The sequence below is a fragment of the Dendropsophus ebraccatus genome, chromosome 12, assembly GCF_027789765.1.
Source record: "Dendropsophus ebraccatus isolate aDenEbr1 chromosome 12, aDenEbr1.pat, whole genome shotgun sequence".
Classification (NCBI taxonomy): domain Eukaryota; kingdom Metazoa; phylum Chordata; class Amphibia; order Anura; family Hylidae; genus Dendropsophus; species Dendropsophus ebraccatus.
In genome coordinates this window covers 77357908-77378547 of record NC_091465.1, presented here as the reverse complement: position 1 = coordinate 77378547, position 20640 = coordinate 77357908, and the positions used below count along the sequence as shown (strand labels likewise).

At 40.1% G+C, this 20640-nt stretch overlaps 2 protein-coding genes and 1 pseudogene across 2 annotated transcripts; all 3 read left to right on the top strand.

Moving 5' to 3' along the window:
• The first annotated feature begins 581 nt into the window (after positions 1-581).
• LOC138769827 (N-formyl peptide receptor 3-like) lies at positions 582-3278 on the top strand. The gene is made up of 3 exons (XM_069948521.1): positions 582-648; positions 1420-1496; positions 2219-3278. Exons 2-3 carry the CDS (start codon positions 1441-1443, stop codon positions 3204-3206), a joined length of 1044 nt encoding a protein of 347 aa, XP_069804622.1. The 5' UTR covers positions 582-648; positions 1420-1440; the 3' UTR covers positions 3207-3278.
• A 3728-nt stretch (positions 3279-7006) lies between these two features.
• Positions 7007-12537, top strand: LOC138768777 (C3a anaphylatoxin chemotactic receptor-like; annotated as a pseudogene).
• A 2527-nt stretch (positions 12538-15064) lies between these two features.
• Positions 15065-20261, top strand: LOC138768776 (N-formyl peptide receptor 3-like). Its single transcript, XM_069946734.1, has 2 exons — positions 15065-15153; positions 19277-20261. Exons 1-2 carry the CDS (start codon positions 15065-15067, stop codon positions 20259-20261), a joined length of 1074 nt encoding a protein of 357 aa, XP_069802835.1.
• Positions 20262-20640: the final 379 nt, after the last annotated feature.

Here is a 20640-nt window from a genome sequence, read left to right as displayed (position 1 = left end):
AAGGTCCCCATACACTTTGCACTTCTGTCGTCCGAATTTGCCGCGGTGTGTTCGGCCATCAGTATAAAGTGTATGGGGGCTCTACGATACTTCACCGACAGATGATGTCACTAGATATAGTGGTTGGATATGATGGAAAATCTTTGCCCAAACCCTTTGTTCTCAGAAAAATAAGCCACCACTAAAGCAGTCTGGAGGTGAATTACCCCTCCCGATAGAGAACACAGAAACATTCAGCCGTGTCTAACATTCCTGTGTATGGGGAGGTCGGAAAAGGATATTTGTTCAGACGACAGTTATTGAAGGTGTATGGCCAATTTTAAGACTCCCAATAGCCCACATACACATAGAACCAGTATGAACCCATCTTACTGCTCAGTAACTTCTCTAACAATTATCACTTTTTATCTGTATTGTTATGTGTAGGATTGCTTTGGGCGTTCATAAATGTCTATGGCTTTAAATTCAGAATCTGACATCTAATCGACCAATGAGTCATGCGGCACTTGATAAGAATACAGTCCCATGAGCGCAGTATACTGATACAAGCAGATTATACGTCCTCCTCATTGTTCTGTGGTAGACTATGCTACATGCAGCAAAGAAGAGGTGACACCATGTCTATACAAAGGTAGGAGAAAGGTTAAGGTAAGAGATCAATGCATTTTTTTTAAATTAATTAAGTTAAAAAAATTTTGTACCATGAATTCTTAATCTTTTTTGCTTTCTGTTTACAATATCTTTAACCCCTTCAAGACCGAGCCCATTGATGCATGGATGTCCGGCCAAATTAGTACAATGTTCCTCCTCACCTTCTAAGACCCATAACGCTTTTATTTTTCCACCTACAGGGCTGGTTGGGGTGTCATTTTTTACACCATGATCTCTAGTTTTTATTAATATCATATTGGAGAAACATAAATATTTTGATTGCTTTTTATAAAAAAATTTCTGATATATCATTTAAAAAAATCAGCAATCCTTGTGTTTTTCTTTTTTTTTTTTTTCGTTTATACCATTTATTGTGTGGGAACAATAATGTTATATTTTAAGAGATCAGACTCTGATTTAAGAGATCAGACTATGATATATATGTTTATTTGTTTAAAAAAATATATATTTTTGTTTTTATAATGGGCAAGGAGGTATATTAAACTTTTATTGGTTGGGGATTTATAAGTTTTTTTTTTTAAATACTTTTAAAAACTTTTTTATTACACTTTTTTTAAAACAGTTATATTTCACAGTAAAACTTGTAATCATTAGATTGCATAAACTGATCTATGCTATGCCTTAGAATAGCATAGATCAGTGTTATCATCGATCTATGCATAGAGCCTTGGATACTGTAAACCTGGTTGAATTATACTGATCAGGGTATTTTTACTTTTTTTTTTTTACCAGTCCTTTATATTTTAGGTAAAAAGATAAAAGAAAGAAATGGATTATGACGATTGGAACGTGAATCTCTCTGACATAACTCTCGATTACAACCAGTAAGTTTATATTCCATATTCTTTATTAGTCTAAAAAAAAAATCAGGTTAGGATCTTTATGAATGAAGATAACTGTCATTGACTGTATCACAGACTCTGTTAGACAACTGGGTGTTGGCTGAAGAAAGCCGTATGTTTAATTGTAAAATGTGTGGACAGTAAACCACTTATTCTCTCATATTCTACGGCCGTGTCACAGAACAGCCGATATCAGTGAAAATCATCCAGTGTGCGCCCGCATCCCAATTCACCATTGCACACAATGGAGAGCGTGGCCAGAGCTGCACTCTCCATTGTGTGAACTGAATATGAATTGCAAATTGCAACAACGGCCGTGATTAATGCAGAAGGTATGTTGTATGAACATAGCCTAAGACTGTCTTTGAGATGGATCGCCACAATATATACACTGTTTACCCATTGAGCACATATACATATATATTGTGGCGATCCATCTCAAAGACAGTCTTAGGCTATGTTCATACAAAGGCGGTGCCAGCGATAAACACTCCCGTGACCAAAAGTGCTGAAATATATTCAATAAGAAAACAGCAGCACTCCAGTGGATACATTTAAAAAAAACATGGAGACCTACCACCACCATCTGGCCATATGATCGAATTTGCCCCCTGCCTTCCATGTATACCCCTAAAAATAAGGGTAACTTTTTTGAAGCTATAAATTCATCATAATCTGAACATCTCTCTATCATGTTTTTTCAGGTCATTTTACAAAAACTATGAGACAAGTAACACAACTTACAGCAGCTTTGGTCTTTCAGACATTTTTAAGAAGACAACAGTTACCTTCTATAGCATCATTTTTGTTCTTGGGATTATCGGTAATGGATTGGTCATCTGGATTGCCGGATTCAGGATGAAGAAGACAGTCAGTGCCGTGTGGTTCCTCAATCTGGCCGTTGCGGACTTCCTCTGCTGTGCGTCTCTTCCTTTGCGCATGGCAGAGTTTATTTACCCTTACACATTTCAACAAGTAATTTCTTGCATTTTGAACATTATTCTGTTCAATCTAAACATGAGCGCCAGTGTTCTTTTCCTGACCGCCATGAGTATTGACCGCTGTGTGTCCGTCACTTGGCCGTTTTGGGCTAAACTTCATAGGACACATAAGCTCGTGAGAATCACTGCCGCTATCATTTGGCTGCTGAGTTTCCTCCTAAGTGCTTTTATATTTTACTTCTATGGATTTTTTTTGGGTAATTTGAATGAATGGTGTTTATTCTCTTTTATCTTCATAGGTTATGACCATATCTATAGGATTCCTGTACAACTGATCCGGTTACTTATAATGTTTGTCATCCCTTTTCTCATCATCTTGATCAGTTATGTCATCATTTTCTTCAAGATTAAAACCAGTAAGAGACCCCAGAGATCCCAGAGGCCGTACAGGATCATCACCGCTGTTATATTGTGTTTCTTTATCTGCTGGTGTCCATATTACATCTGGCCGCTAACACCCATGTATGATGAAGACAATGTCCCATTCTATGTATTATATGTTATTGTTATTAACCTGGCTTTCCTTAATAGTTGCATCAATCCGATCATTTATGTTCTTATGGGCCAAGACATTAAACATGGATTCTGTAGATCTATCCCCTCCAGGCTTGAAAGAGCCTTAACAGAACCACCTGATGATCCATGCCGAGGACCCCAGGATGTACAACATACTCACAATACAGATGTATAAAATATATTCCTCTTATCTATGTGGGCCTGCTATAAAGGAGTTTCACATGATTTTCAAAGATGAAAATTTGATCTCCCCCTATGTCTATAAAATTTCCAGAGTTCTGAAATTATAATGTAAATTTATAATTAAAATATATTCCAAATACAATGAGAGATGTTGGTAATTCTTTGCATTAGGCTATAGCAGTGCTTCCCAACCTTTTCCACCTCTGGGCACCCCTACTAAATAGTGTTCTACAAAATAAGAGAAGTGTCATACAGTGACTCACCAGTGACGTCTTCTTTGATCTGAGGCGTCACTTTCCCTTTTCCTCTCCATCCGGCCCAGACCTCCATGATGATTCTTTCCAGATACGTTTCAACTTTTCAGAACCTGCGAGTTAAAAATTTAGGCTCCGCACATTTCTAGCAACTTCCTTTCCTTTCTCCCCCCAGTAGGCTCCCATAGTAACTGCGCTGTGTGGTGTTATGTGCAGTAAAGCGAGTAGGAATGTGGGATGCCCCCTGTATGTAGGATCCCCTGCTGTGCCCCCTGTATGTAGGATCCCCTGCTGTGCCCCCTGTATGTAGGATCCCCTGCTGTGCTACCATGAGCTAATAATGCCCCCAGAGGTGGCCCCATGAACTAATAATGCCCCCAGAGGTTCCCCCATGAACTAATAATGCCCCCAGAGGTGCCCCCATGAACTAATAATGCCCCCAGAGGTGCCCCCATGAAGTAATAATGCCCCCAGAGGTGCCCCCATGAACTAATAATGCCCCCAGAGGTGGCCCCCATGAACTAATAATGCCCCAGAGGTGCCCCCCATGAACTAATAATGCCCCCAGAGGTGCCCCCATGAACGAATAATGCCCCTAGAGGTGCCCCCATGAACTAATAATGCCCCCAGAGGTGCCCCTATGAGCTAATATTGCCCCCAGAGGTGCCCCCATGAGCTAATAATGCCCCCAGAGGTGCCCCCATGAACGAATAATGCCCCTAGAGGTGCCCCCATGAACTAATAATGCCCCCAGAGGTGCCCATATGAGCTAATATTGCCCCTAGAGGTGCCCCCATGAGCTAATAATGCCCCCAGAGGTGCCCCCATGAGCTAATAATGCCCCCAGAGGTGCCCCCATGAACTAATAATGCCCCCAGAGGTGCTCCTATGAACTAATAATGCTACCAGAGGTGGCCCCCATGAACTATTAATGCACCCAGAGGTGGCCCCCATGAACTAAAAATGCCCCCAGAGGTGGCCCCCATGAACTATTAATGCCCCCAGAGGTGCCCCATGAACTAATAATGTCCCCAGAGGTGCCCCCATATACTAATAATGCCCCCCGAGGTGCTCCCATGAACTAATAATGCCCCCAGAGGTGCCTACATGAACTAATAATGCCCCCAGAGGTGCCCCCATGAGCTAATAATGCCCCCAGAGGTGCCCCCATGAACAAATAATGCCCCCAGAGGTGCCCCCCATGAACTAATAATCCCCCAGAGGTGCCCCCTATGAACTAATAATGCCACCAGAGGTGCCCCTAAAAAAAACCCATCCTACTCACCTAATCCGGGCTTTGTGGCTGCAGGCAGCAGGCTCCTCCTCTTCGGGCTCCATCTTGCGAGCCGCAGGGACGGGACCTCAGCTACGTCACATCATCACGCCTGCCGGAGAGGTCATATTCCGGCGTCCCATAGGCTGCTGGTATAAAGTGCCAACAGCCTATGGGAGGGAATGCAGGAGCAGGACGCTGATAGGTCCTTCTCCTGCATTCTGCTCATTTTAATGTTGGAACATGGAACATTAAAGCAATCTGTGCATCCCAAGAAGCTGCGCGGCCGCAGCTTCTCGGGATGCTTAAAGAGACAGTGCACATTTCCCACCGGGATCCCGCGGCACCCCTGGCGGGTTTTCCCGGCACCCCAGTGTGCCGCAGCACCCCGGTTGGGAAACGCTGAGCTATAACAATAGTATTTCCAGGGTGAATTACACTGTCAATGAATAAAAGCGGATGGGGGGGGCAATTGTTGGGAAAGAAGAGCAGACCCCAATTGTTTAAAGCGGTTATCCGGTGCTACAAAAACATGGCCACTTTTCCCCCTCTCTTGTCTCCAGATTGGGTGGGGTTTGAAACTCAGTTCCATTGAAGTAAATGGAGCTTAATTGCAAACCACACCTGAACTGGAGATAAGAGTAGGGCAAAAGTAACCATGTTTTTGTAGCACTGGATAACCCTTCTAATCCTTTTAAGTCGATCACTCACACTTACTAAGATGGTGTGAAAGGTGTTAAATATGTGCAACCACACATAGGATTCAATAGATTCTAGAAGTGATAGAATCTGCTCAGCTAGATGTAATGCAGCCTTGTGTACCACAGTGAGAGATAGGGAGAGATAGGACTCAGTAATGCTGGGTTTACACGAAGCGATAATTCACCCAATTGATCGTTTAACGATTTTGAAGCAACAATTTGGTTTTTATAACGATCGGAATTTAGACTAATAAACCGTTAGAAAATTCATAAGAAAAATCGTTATTGCAATCGTTTTTAAGATCGCTTAGGCTCATCTTTGAAAGAATGTTTACACGAAGCGATCTGTGAATTTTAAGCGAACGACGAACGACGATTTGAGAACATGTTGAAAGATCAAAATGAACGATTTCTCACTGGTCGCTTGATCGTTTGCAGTGCTTACACGGAAAGATTATCGCTCAAATGCGATCGTTATTGCGCAAATTTTAACAATAATTATAATCGTTTCGTGTAAACGCAGCAAGCAAGTGCTGCTCAACTGCATCTCATTGTCTCATGGCCAGTGCATCAGATTCAGCAGCATGCAACATGGGACAGAATTGAACATACAGGGAGACATAAGAATTCTCTGCATTAGAGGGGTTATCCAGCATTAGAAAAACATGGCCGCTTTCTTCCGGAGACAGCACCACTCTTTTCTCCAGTTAAGCTCCAATCACTTCAAAAGAACTGAGTTGCAAAACCTGAGCCCGTACTGGAGACTAGAGTCTTGCTGTCTCTGGAAGAAAGTGGCCATGTTCTTTTCACTCTGGATAACCCCTTAAAAAAATCTAGGGGTGACATACTGAGACACAAAGTAGAGACAAATAGCAAAGCAGTTATGCTGAGTGCAGTAGTACACCAGTGTGTGACTACAAGGTGTCAAACCTGTTTCTCCTCCCTAAAAAGGACTATTTTGGGACGCTTTCCAGCAGGCCATCTGCTTAACATATTTTTGGCCTTGTTTTGGGGTCCGAAACCGAATCTTAAAGGTAAAATTTGTACCAGACGATCTGAACTTTTAAAAATTTGGCTCATCTCTAATTATGTTATATGAAATAAGTCTTTGCCATCATATGTGGTTATTTTACTCATTCTGTATGTGACTACAAAGATACCCTAAAGGTTTCCTTCCATGGGGCAAATATCTGGTACATAGAATGATTATTGCCCCCTGTAATAGACCCAGTGATCAGTCGAATAACAACAATGATACCTGACCCTGATGCTGATATCTGACCCTGATGCCGATATCTGACCCTGATGTTGATATCTGACCCTGATGTTGATATCTGACCCTGATACTGATATCTGACCCTGATACTGATATCTGACCCTGATGTTTGACTCTAGCCTCTGACTGTTACACGGGAAGTAAAAATCAGGACGGGTGTCATCACTAGCCAACCAAGCTAAGCTTCACAAGGACCATGTAACTTCTCCCAGTCCTTGAATTGCTTCTGGCCTGGGATCAGTATTGGTGGCTGCCATGTCACGTCTCCGCTCAGACCTGTATCCTGCGATGGGAAACTTTGAGCCCTACAACTCTGAGTCAATTACTGAGGATGAATATCGTTTTAGGCGTAAGGAAACCCAGGGTGTAGAACTAGAGTAACACTGGTTAACCCTTGAAACGCTAGTCACCACCAGCAACTGCCTTAAGAACTGTTTGGTGTTTTTGTACCTCCATGCTTTAGAAGAGGTTGTAATGTTTAAGGAAAGTTACCTATTTGCATCACACTTCTTGACTTTCTTGGCTTTATCAGCACCGTACCGACATCAAGTGCACTCCCACCTTCCATCAGCGAGCATAATGTATGAGGGGGAGGAACATCTACTCCACAAACATCTGTGACCCTCTCATCACTAAACTGCCTACGGAACACAGCATTTCCCTTGAAAGACCCTTAAAGGAGAAATCCGGTGAAAATTTTTATTAAATTATTGTATTGCCCCCCCAAAAGTTATACAAATCCCCAATATACACTTATTACGGGAAATACTTATAAAGTGCTTTTTTCCCTGCACTTACTACTGCACCAAGGCTTCACTTCCTGGATAACATGGTGATGTCACTTCCTGGATAACATGGTGATGTCACTTCCTGGATAACATGGTGATGTCACGACCCGACTCCCAGAGCTGTGCGGGCTGTGGCTACTGGAGAGGAGGATGGCAGAGGGATGCTTAGTGTCCCTCCAGTGCCCTGTGTCCCTCAGTGTCCCCCTGCCATCATCCTCTCCAGCAGCCACAGCCCGCACAGCTCTGGGAGTCGGGTCGTGACATCACCATGTTATCCAGGAAGTGACATCACCATTTTATCCAGGAAGTGACATCACCATGTTATCCAGGAAGTGACATCACCATTTTATCCAGGAAGTGACATCACCATGTTATCCAGGAAGTGAAGCCTTGGTGCAGCAGTAAGTGCAGGGAAAGAAGCACTTTATAAGCATTTTCAATAATAAGTGTATACTGGTGATTTATATAACTTTTGGGGGGCAATACAATACTTTAATAAAAATTTTCGCCGGACTTCAATGTGACAGTGTTATATGCAGCTGACAGTCTACTACAGCTATTTTACCAGCTTACACTCTGGGTTGATGAAACCGTTCCATTACCACCAAGCTGTCCAGTTTAGTTATGTCTCTCTACCTGATCCTCATCATTATCACAGTCTAAATGCTAATAATTATCACCCATATCATCAACAGGACTATCTTGAATATCTACTTTAGCACCCAGGATGCTATAACAGTATTTTTTTTTATTAAAACATGGCCCCTCAATAGGGAACAGTGGGACAAACTACCAAGAATATAAAGGACATAATGAACAATGCTGGCCTGCTACTAGGGGGTAAATTGCTGGTGATTCAGTACCTTGGGATTCTGCCAGATGCATTTTTATTCTTTCTTATCATTTTATTTCAGACTGAAGTATAACAGTGCTGCTACATACTTCCTTGACATGGAACAATAAAATTCTTGGTGGCATTAATAATCTGATATAAAACAATGACTGCACATTGCTACCAACAACAGGATTTAAAATGCCACTTGGACACAGGCTGAAGTATAATGGCAATGTATGAATGAACGTATAAAACTGAACAATACAATTTTGGGTGGTACAAATAGTTACATAGTTACATAGTCAATACGTTTGAAAAAAGACACATGTCTTTAGCTAGATGGCTAGATGGAAAAAAAAAATGATGGCCACATTGCTAGCAATATGGGTTGTCAAGTTAAAATTGGGATAAACAAAGGGCTTAAGGTCCCCATACACTCTTCACTTCTGTTCTGTCATCAATATAAAGTGAAAGGGTGCTCCTCCGATACTTCACCGACAGATGAAGTCAGTAGATATAGGGGGTTGCATGTGATGGAAAATCTCTGCCTGCACCCTTTAATCTCAAAAAAATAATACACAACTAAAGCAGTCTGGAGGCAAGTTACCTCTCCCCATAGAGAACAAAGGAACATTTGGCCGTCTCTAACGTTCCTGTGAATGGCGAGGTCGGGAGGGATACCTGTTTGGTCGACGGTTCCTGAAGGTGTATGGCCACCTTTAGGACTCCCAATAACCCACATACACATGGAACCAGCATGGACTCATCTTACTGCTCCATAACTTTTCTAACAATTATTATCACTCACTATTCTTATTGGTATTGTTATGTATAGGATTGCTTCGGACATTCATAAATGTCTATGGCTTTGAATTCAGAATCTGACATCTAATCTACCAATGAGTCATGCGGCACTTGATAAGAATACAGTCCCATGAGCGCAGTATACTGATACAAGCAGATTAGAAGTCCTCCTCATTGTTCTGTAGGAGACTATGCTACATGCAGCAAAGAAGAGGTGACACCATGCCTATACAAAGGCAGGAGAAAGATTAAGGTAAAATATCAATAATTATTTTAAATTAATAAAGTAAAAAATATTTGTACCATTGTACCATGAATTCTTAATTTTTTTTGCTTTCTGGCTACAATATCTTTAAACCCTTCAAGACCGAGCCCATTGATGCACGCATGGCCGGGCCAAATTAGTACAATGTTCCTCTTCGCCTTCTAAGAGCCATAACACTTTTATTTTTCCACCTACAGGGCTGGTCGGTGTGTCATTTTTTGCACCATGATCTCTAGTTTTTATTAATTTCATATTAGTAAAACAGAAGATTTTTTATTGCTTTTTATTCGTTTTTTTCTGATATATCATTTTAAAAAATCTGCAATCCCGGTGTTTTTTTTGTTTTTTTTTATTGGTTTACGCTGTTCACCGTGCGGGAACAATAATGTTATATTTTAATAAATTCGACAATTCCGCATGCTACAATATATAATGTGTTTTTTTATGTTAAAAAATATATTTTTTATTTTTATAATGAGCAAGGAGGTATATTAAACTTTTATTGGGAGGGATTCATAAGGGTTTTTTTAATACTTTTAAAAACGTTTTTATTACACTTTTTTTTCAAACACTTATATTTAACAGTAAAACATGCAATCATTAGATTGCATATACTGATCTATGCTAAGCCATAGCGTAGCTGCAATCAGTGTTATCATAGATCTGTGCATAGAGCCTTGGATACTGTAATCCAGGTTAAATTATACTGATCAGAGTGTTCTTATATATTTTTTTTTTACCAGTCATTTATATTTTAGGTAAAAAGATAAAAGAAAGAAATGGATTATGACAATTGGAACGTGAACCTCTCTGATATAACTCTCGATTACAACCAGTAAGTTTATATTCCATATTCTTTATTAGTCTAAAAAAAATCAGGTTAGGATCTTTATGAATGAAGATAACTGTCATTGACTGTATCACAGACTCTGTTACACAAATGGGTGTTGGCTGAAGAAAGCCGTATGTTTTATTGTAAAATGTGTGGACAGTAAACCACTTATTCTCTCATATTCTACGGCCTTGTCACAGAACAGCTGATATCAGTGAAAATCATCCAGTGTGCGCCCGCATCCCAATTCACCATTGCACACAATGGAGAGCGTGGCCCGAGCTGCACTCTCCATTGTGTGAACTGAATATGAATAGCCGCCTCACAAAACTGACATGTCAATTTTTCTGTGCGGACGGTTGGAATCCCGGCCGAAGCATATTCCATTCCTTCAATACAACGTATCTTTTGCATTATTGCAAATTGCAACAACGGCCGTGATTAATTCAGAAGGTATGTTGTATGAACATAGCCTAAGACTGTCTTTGAGATGGATCACCACAATATATACGGTATGTATATGTGCTCAATGGGTAAACAGTGTTTACCCATTGAGCACATATACATATATATTGTGACTGTATCACAGACTCTGTTACACAACTGGATGTTGGCTGAAGAAAGCCGTATGTTTTATTGTAAAATGTGTGGACAGTAAACCACTTATTCTCTCATATTCTATGGCCTTGTCACAGAACAGCAGATATCAGTGAAAATCATCCAGTGTGCGCCCGCATCCCAATTCACCATTGCACACAATGGAGAGCGTGGCCCGAGCTGCACTCTCCATTGTGTGAACTGAATATGAACAGCCGCCGCACAAAACTGACATGTCAGTTTTCTGTGCGGCCGTTGGAATCCCGGCCGAAGCATATTCCATTTCTTCAATACAACTTATCTTTTGCATTATTGCAAATTGCAACAACGGCCGTGATTAATGCAGAAGGTATGTTGTATGAACATAGCCTAAGACTGTCTTTGAGATGGATCGCCACAATATATATGTATATGTGCTCAATGGGTAAACACTGTTTACCCATTGAGCACATATACATATATATTGTGGCGATCTATCTCAAAGACAGTCTTAGGCTATGTTCATACAAAGGCGGTGCCAGCGATAAACACTCCCGTGACCAAAAGTGCTGAAATATATTCAATAAGAAAACAGCAGCACTCCAGTCGATACATTTCAAAAAAACATGGAGACCTACCACCACCATCTGGCCATATGATCGAATTTGCCCCCTGCCTTCCATGTATACCCCTAAAAATTCATCATGACCTGAACATTTTTCTATCATGTTTTTTCAGGTCATTTTACAAAAACTTTGAGACAAGTAACACAACTTACAACAGCTTTGGTCTTTCAGACATTTTTAAGAAGACAACAGTTACCTTCTATAGCATCATTTTTGTCCTTGGGATTATCGGTAATGGATTAGTCATCTGGATTGCCGGATTCAGGATGAAGTCAGTGCCGTGTGGTTCCTCAATCTGGCCGTTGCGGACTTCCTCTGCTGTGCGTCTCTTCCTTTGCGCATGGCAGAGTTTATTTACCCTTACACATTTCAACAAGTAATTTCTTGCATTTTGAACATTATTCTGTTCAATCTAAACATGAGCGCCAGTGTTCTTTTCCTGACCGCCATGAGTATTGACCGCTGTGTGTCCGTCACTTGGCCGTTTTGGGCTAAACTTCATAGGACACATAAGCTCGTGAGAATCACTGCCGCTATCATTTGGCTGCTGAGTTTCCTCCTAAGTGCTTTTATAATTTACTTCTATGGATTTTTTTTGGTTAATTTGAATGAATGGTGTTTATTCTCTTTTATCTTCATAGATTATGACCATATCTATAGGATTCCTGTACAACTGATCCGGTTACTTATAATGTTTCTGATCCCTTTTCTCATCATCTTGATCAGTTATGTCATCATTTTCTTCAAGATTAAAACCAGTAAGAGACCCCAGAGATCCCAGAGGCCGTACAGGATCATCACCGCTGTTATATTGTGTTTCTTTATCTGCTGGTGTCCATATTACATCTGGCCGCTAACACCCCTGTATGATGAAAACAACGTCCCATTCTATGTATTACATGTTATTGTTATTAACCTGGCTTTCCTTAATAGTTGCATCAATCCGATCATTTATGTTCTTATGGGCCAAGACATTAAACATGGATTCTGTAGATCTATCCCCTACAGGCTTGAGAAAGCCTTAACAGAACCACCTGATGATCCATGCAGAGGACCCCAGGATGTACAACATACTTACAATACAGATGTATGAAATATATTCATTTTATCTATGTGGGCCTGCTATAAAGGAGTTTCACATGATTTTCAAAGATGAAAATTTTATTTACATTAAGTAGTATAAACCTATTTTAGTATAACCCTATTTAATGGAGCGCAATTACATCTCATTTAGCAGCTTTACTATGTAGATTGGGGGAGAATCAGCAGAATCATCTCGTTATTATCACTGTCTAATTTTGGGTTATGTTTATATGTAATGTATGTATATAATGGCTGGGACTTGTAGCTGGATATGACACATAGCACACATTATAATGATACTGTATATTGGTAGCATGTTGATTGGTTCAAACTGTGTAAACATCAATCAGGCTTGTGATACATAAATAGTATATTTTCAGGTATTTTTTAAAAAGAACTTTTTCTTTTTGTAATATACAGGGTGGTCCAAAAGTAGGTGGACAGTATGTGTAATAGGGTTATCATGGGGGAGATTTATCAAACATGGTGAAACGGGCTCAGTTGCCCCTAGCAACCAATCACATTCCACCTTTCATTTTCCAAAGAGTCTGTGAGGAATGAAAGGTGGAATCTGATTGGTTGCTAGGGGCAACAGGGCCTGTTTCACTTTACACCATGTTTGATAAATCTCCCCCTATGTCTATAAAATTTCTAGAGTTTTGAAATTATAATGTAAATTTATAAGTAAAATATATTCCAAATACAATGAGAGATGTTGGTAATTCTTTGCATTAGGCTATAACAATAGAATTTCCAGGAGGAATTACACTGTCAACGAATAAAAGCGGATGGGGGGGCAATTGTTGGGAAAGAACAGCAGAGCCCAATTGTTTAAAGGGATTATCCAGTGCTCCAAAAACATGGCCACTTTTCCCCCGATCTTGTCTCCAGATTGGGTGGGGTTTGAAACTCAGTTCCATTGAAGTTAATGGAGCTTAATTGCAAGCCACACCTGAACTGGAGATAAGAGTAGGGCAAAAGTGGCCATGTTTTTGTAGCGCTGGATAACACTTCTTATCCTTTTAAGTCGATCACTCACACTTACTAAGGTGGTGTGAAAGGTGTTAAATATGTGCAACCACACATAGGATTCAATAGATACTAGAAGTGATAGAATCTGCTCAGCTAGATGTAATTCAGCCTTGTGTACTACAGTGAGAGATAGAGAGAGATAGGATTTTGTGCAGTAATGCTGCGTTTACACGAAGCGATAATTCACCCAATTGATCGTTTAACGATTTTGAAGCAAGGATTTGGTTTTTATAACGATCGGAATTTAGACTAATAAACCGTTAGAAAATTCATAAGAAAAATCGTTACTGCAATCGTTTTTAAGATCGCTTAAGCCCATCTTTTTCGTAGGGTGAATCTTTGAAAGACTGTTTAACACGAAGCGATCTGCGAATTTTAAGCGAACGACGAACGACGATTTCTCACTGGTCGCTTGATTGTTTGCGGTGCTTACACAGAACGATTATCGCTCAAATGCGATCGTTATTGCGAAAATTTGAACGATAATTATAATCGTTCCGTGTAAATGCAGCAAGGAAGTGCTGCTCAACTGCATCTCATTGTCTCATGGCCAGTGCATCAGATTCAGCAGCATGCAACATGGGACAGAATTGAACAGACAGGGCGACATAAGAATTCTCTGCATTAGAGGGGTTATCCAGCATTAGAAAAACATGGCCGCTTTCTTCCGGAGACAGCACCACTCCTTTCTCCAGTTAAGCTCCAATCACTTCAAAAGAACTGAGTTGCAAAACCTGAGCCCGTACTGGAGACTAGAGTCATGCTGTCTCTGGAAGAAAGTGGCCATGTTCTTTTCACTCTGGATAACCCCTTAAAAAAATCTAGGGGTGACATACTGAGACACAAAGTAGAGACAAATAGCAAAGCAGTTATGCTGAGTGCAGTAGTACACCAGTGTGTGACTACAAGGTGTCAAACCTGTTTCTCCTCCCTAAAAAGGACTATTTTGGGACGCTTTCCAGCAGGCCATCTGCTTAACATATTTTTGGCCTTGTTTTGGGGTCCGAAACCGAATCTTAAAGGTAAAATTTGTACCAGACGATCTGAACTTTGGCTCATCTCTAATTATGTTATATGAAATAAGTCTTTGCCATCACATGTGGTTATTTTACTCATTCTGTATGTGACTACAAAGATACCCTAAAGGTTTCCTTCCATGGGGCAAATATCTGGTACATAGAATGATTATTGCCCCCTGTAATAGACTCAGTGATCAGTCGAATAACAACAATGATACCTGACCCTGATGCCGATATCTGACCCTGATGTTGATATCTGACCCAGATACTGATATCTGACCCTGATACTGATATCTGACCCTGATGTTGGACTCTAGCCTCTGACTGTTACACGGGAAGTAAAAATCAGGATGGGTGTCATCACTAGCCAACCAAGCTAAGCTTCACAAGGACCATGTAACTTCTCGCAGTCCTTGAATTGCTTCTGGCCTGGGATCAGTATTGGTGGCTGCAATGCCACGTCTCTGCTCAGACCTGTATCCTGCGATGGGAAACTTTGAGCCCTACAACTCTGAGTCAATTACTGAGGATGAATATCGTTTTAGGCGTAAGGAAACCCAGGGTGTAGAACTAGAGTAACACTGGTTAACCCTTGAAACGCTAGTCACCACCAGCAACTGCCTTAAGAACTGTTTGATGTTTTTGTACCTCCATGCTTTAGAAGAGGTTGTAATGTTTTAGGAAAGTTACCTATTTGCATCACACTTCTTGACTTTCTTGGCTTTATCAGCACCTTACCGACATCAAGTGCACTCCCACCTTCCATCAGCGTGCATAACGTATGAGGGGGAGGAACATCTACTCCACAAACATCTGTGACCCTCTCATCACTAAACTGCCTACGGAACACAGCATTTCACTTGAAAGACCCTTAAAGGAGAAATCCGGTGAAAATTTTTATTAAAGTATTGTATTGCCCCCCAAAAGTTATACAAATCCCCAATATACACTTATTACGGGAATAACTTATAAAGTACTTTTTCCCTGCACTTACTACTGCATCAAGGCTTTACTTCCTGGATAACATGGTTATATCACTTCCTGGATAACATGGTGATGTCACTTCCTGGATAACATGGTGATGTCACTTCCTGGATAACATGGTGATGTCACGACCCGACTCCCAGAGCTGTGCGGGCTGTGGCTACTGGAGAGGATGATGGCAGAGGGATGCTTAGTGTTCCTCCAGTGCCCTGTGTCCCTCAGTGTCCCCCTGCCATCATCCTCTCCAGCAGCCACAGCCCGCACAGCTCTGGGAGTCGGGTCGTGACATCACCATGTTATCCAGGAAGTGACATCACCATGTTATCCAGGAAGTGACATCACCATTTTATCGAGGAAGTGACATCACCATGTTATCCAGGAAGTGACATCACCATTTTATCCAGGAAGTGACATCACCATGTTATCCAGGAAGTGACATCACCATTTTATCCAGGAAGTGACATCACCATGTTATCCAGGAAGTGACATCACCATGTTATCCAGGAAGTGAAGCCTTGGTGCAGTAGTAAGTGCAGGGAAAGAAGCACTTTATAAGCATTTTCAATAATAAGTGTATACTGGTGATTTATATAACTTTTGGGGGGCAATACAATACTTTAATAAAAATTTTCGCCGGACTTCAATGTGACAGTGTTATATGCAGCTGACAGTCTACTACAGCTATTTGACCAGCTTACACTCTGGGTTGATGAAACCGTTCCATTACCACCAAGCTGTCCAGTTTAGTTATGTCTCTCTACCTGATCCTCATCATCATCACAGTCTAAATGCTAATAATTCTCACCCATATCATCAACAGGACTATCTTGAATATCTACTTTAGCACCCAGGATGCTATAACAGTATTTTTTTTATTAAAACATGGCCCCTCAATAGGGAACAGTGGGACAAACTACCAAGAATATAAAGGACATAATGAACAATGCTGGCCTGCTACTAGGGAGTAAATTGCTGGTGATTCAGTACCTTGGGATTCTGCCAGATGCATTTTTATTCTTTCTTATCATTTTATTTCAGACTGAAGTATAACAGTGCTGCTACCTACTTCCTTGACATGGAACAATAAAATTATTGGTGGCATTAATAATCTGATATAAAACAATGACTGCACATTGCTACCAACAACAGGATTTAAAATGCCACTTGGACACAGGCTGAAGTATAATGGCAATGTATGAATGAACGTATAAAACTGAACAATACAATTTTGGGTGGTACAAATAGTTACATAGTTACATAGTCAATACGGTTGAAAAAAGACACATGTCTTTAGCTAGATGACTAGATGGAAAAAAAAATGATGGCCACATTGCTAGCAATATGGGTTGTCAAGTTAAAATTGGGATAAACAAAGGGCTTAAGGTCCCCATACACTCTACACTTCTGTTCGGTCATCAATATAAAGTGAAAGGGTGCTCCTCCGATACTTCACAGACAGATGAAGTCAGTAGATATAGGGGGTTGCATGTGATGGAAAATCTCTGCCTGCACCCTTTAATCTCAAAAAAATAATACACAACTAAAGCAGTCTGGAGGCAAGTTACCTCTCCCCATAGAGAACAAAGGAACATTTGGCCGTCTCTAACGTTCCTGTGAATGGCGAGGTCGGGAGGGATACCTGTTTGGTCGACGGTTCCTGAAGGTGTATGGCCACCTTTAGGACTCCCAATAACCCACATACACATGGAACCAGCATGGACTCATCTTACTGCTCCATAACTTTTCTAACAATTATTATCACTCACTATTCTTATTGGTATTGTTATGTATAGGATTGCTTCGGACGTTCATAAATGTCTATGGCTTTGAATTCAGAATCTGACATCTAATCTACCAATGAGTCATGCGGCACTTGATAAGAATACAGTCCCATGAGCGCAGTATACTGATACAAGCAGATTAGAAGTCCTCCTCATTGTTCTGTGGTAGACTATGCTACATGCAGCAAAGAAGAGGTGACACCATGCCGATACAAAGGCAGGAGAAAGATTAAGGTAAGATATCAATAATTATTTTAAATTAATGAAGTAAAAAATATTTGTACCATTGTACCATGAATTCTTAATTTTTTTTTGCTTTCTGGCTACAATATCTTTAAACCCTTCAAGACCGAGCCCATTGATGCACGCATGGCCGGGCCAAATTAGTACAATGTTCCTCTTCGCCTTCTAAGAGCCATAACGCTTTTATTTTTCCACCTACAGGGCTGGTCGGTGTGTCATTTTTTGCACCATGATCTCTAGTTTTTATTAATTTCATATTAGTAAAACAGAAGATTTTTTATTGCTTTTTATTCGTTTTTTTCTGATTTATCATCTTAAATAATCTGCAATCCCGGTGTTTTTTTTTGTTTTTTTGTTTTATTCGTTTACGCTGTTCACCGTGCGGGAACAATAATGTTATATTTTAATAAATTCGACAATTCCGCATGCTACACTATATAATGTGTTTTTTTATGTTAAAAAATATATTTTTTATTTTTATAATGAGCAAGGAGGTATATTAAACTTTTATTGGGAGGGATTCATAAGGGTTTTTTTTAATACTTTTAAAAACTTTTTTATTACACTTTTTTTTCAAACACTTATATTTAACAATAAAACATGCAATCATTAGATTGCATATAATGATCTATGCTAAGCCATAGCGTAGCTGCAATCAGTGTTATCATAGATCTGTGCATAGAGCCTTGGATACTGTAATCCAGATTAAATTATACTGATCAGAGTGTTCTTATATATTTTTTTTTTTACCAGTCATTTATATTTTAGGTAAAAAGATAAAAGAAAGAAATGGATTATGACAATTGGAACGTGAATCTCTCTGACATAACTCTCGATTACAACCAGTAAGTTTATATTCCATATTCTTTATTAGTCTAAAAAAAAAATCAGGTTAGGATCTTTATGAATGAAGATAACTGTCACTGACTGTATCACAGACTCTGTTACACAACTGGGTGTTGGCTGAAGAAAGCCGTATGTTTAATTGTAAAATGTGTGGACAGTAAACCACTTATTCTCTCATATTCTACGGCCGTGTCACAGAACAGCCGATATCAGTGAAAATCATCCAGTGTGCGCCCGCATCCCAATTCACCATTGCACACAATGGAGAGCGTGGCCAGAGCTGCACTCTCCTTTGTGTGAACTGAATATGAATAGCCGCCGCACAAAACTGACATGTCAGTTTTCTGTGCGGCCGTTGGAATCCCGGCCGAAGCATATTCCATTTCTTCAATACAACGTATCTTTTGCATTATTGCAAATTGCAACAACGGCCGTGATTAATGCAGAAGGTATGTTGTATGAACATAGCCTAAGACTGTCTTTGAGATGGATCGCCACAATATATATGTATATGTGCTCAATGGGTAAACACTGTTTACCCATTGAGCACATATACATATATATTGTGGCGATCCATCTCAAAGACAGTCTTAGGCTATGTTCATACAAAGGCCGTGCCAGCGATAAACACTCCCGTGACCAAAAGTGCTGAAATATATTCAATAAGAAAACAGCAGCACTCCAGTGGATACATTTCAAAAAAACATGGAGACCTACCACCACCATCTGGCAATATGATCGAATTTGCCCCCTGCCTTCCATGTATACCCCTAAAAATAAGGGTAACTTTTTTGAAGCTATAAATTCATCATGATCTGAACATCTTTCTATCATGTTTTTTCAGGTCATTTTACAAAAACTATGAGACAAGTAACACAACTTACAGCAGCTTTGGTCTTTCAGACATTTTTAAGAAGACAACAGTTACCTTCTATAGCATCATTTTTGTCCTTGGGATTATCGGTAATGGATTAGTCATCTGGATTGCCGGATTCAGGATGAAGACAGTCAGTGCCGTGTGGTTCCTCAATCTGGCCGTTGCGGACTTCCTCTGCTGTGCGTCTCTTCCTTTGCGCATGGCAGAGTTTATTTACCCTTACACATTTCAACAAGTAATTTCTTGCATTTTGAACATTATTCTGTTCAATCTAAACATGAGCGCCAGTGTTCTTTTCCTGACCGCCATGAGTATTGACCGCTGTGTGTCCGTCACTTGGCCGTTTTGGGCTAAACTTCATAGGACACATAAGCTCGTGAGAATCACTGCCGCTATCATTTGGCTGCTGAGTTTCCTCCTAAGTGCTTTTATATTTTACTTCTATGGATTTTTTTTGGTTAATTTGAATGAATGGTGTATATTCTCTTTTATCTTCATAGATTATGACCATATCTATAGGATTCCTGTACAACTGATCCGGTTACTTATAATGTTTCTGATCCCTCTTCTCATAATCTTGATCAGTTATGTCACCATTTTCTTCAAGATTAAAACCAGTAAGAGACCCCAGAGATCCCAGAGGCCGTACAGGATCATCACCGCTGTTATATTGTGTTTCTTTATCTGCTGGTGTCCATATTACATCTGGCCGCTAACACCCATGTATGATGAAGACAATGTCCCATTCTATGTATTACATGCTATTGTTATTAACCTGGCTTTCCTTAATAGTTGCATCAATCCGATCATTTATGTTCTTATGGGCCAAGACATTAAACATGGATTCTGTAGATCTATCCCCTCCAGGCTTGAGAGAGCCTTAACAGAACCACCTGATGATCCATGCAGAGGACCCCAGGATGTACAGCATACTCACAATACAGATGTATAAAATATATTCCTTTTATCTATGTGGGCCTGCTATAAAGGAGTTTCACATGATTTTCAAAGATGAAAATTTTATTTACATTAAGTAGTATAAACCTATTTTAGTATAAACCTATTTAATGGAGCGCAATTACATCTCATTTAGCAGCTTTACTATGTAGATTGGGGCAGAATCAGCAGAATCATCTCGTTATTATCACTGTCTAATTTTGGGTTATGTTTATATGTAATGTATGTATATAATGGCTGGGACTTGTAGCTGGATATGACACATAGCACACATTATAATGATACTGTATATTGGTGGCATGTTGATTGGTTCAAACTGTGTAAACACCAATCAGTCTTGTGATACATAAATAGTATATTTTCAGGTATTTTTT

What these genes read in the sequence shown, in the direction of transcription:
- LOC138769827 (XM_069948521.1), top strand. Translation starts at nt 1,441, where the DNA reads ATGGATTATGACGATTGGAACGTGAATCTCTCTGACATAACTCTCGAT. An exon ending in ATAACTCTCGATTACAACCA is followed by an intron (nt 1,497 to 2,218) that starts GTAAGTTTATAT and finishes ATGTTTTTTCAG; the next exon opens with GTCATTTTACAAAAACTATG.
- LOC138768776 (XM_069946734.1), top strand. Translation starts at nt 15,065, where the DNA reads ATGGGAAACTTTGAGCCCTACAACTCTGAGTCAATTACTGAGGATGAA. An exon ending in ACCCAGGGTGTAGAACTAGA is followed by an intron (nt 15,154 to 19,276) that starts GTAACACTGGTT and finishes ATGTTTTTTCAG; the next exon opens with GTCATTTTACAAAAACTATG.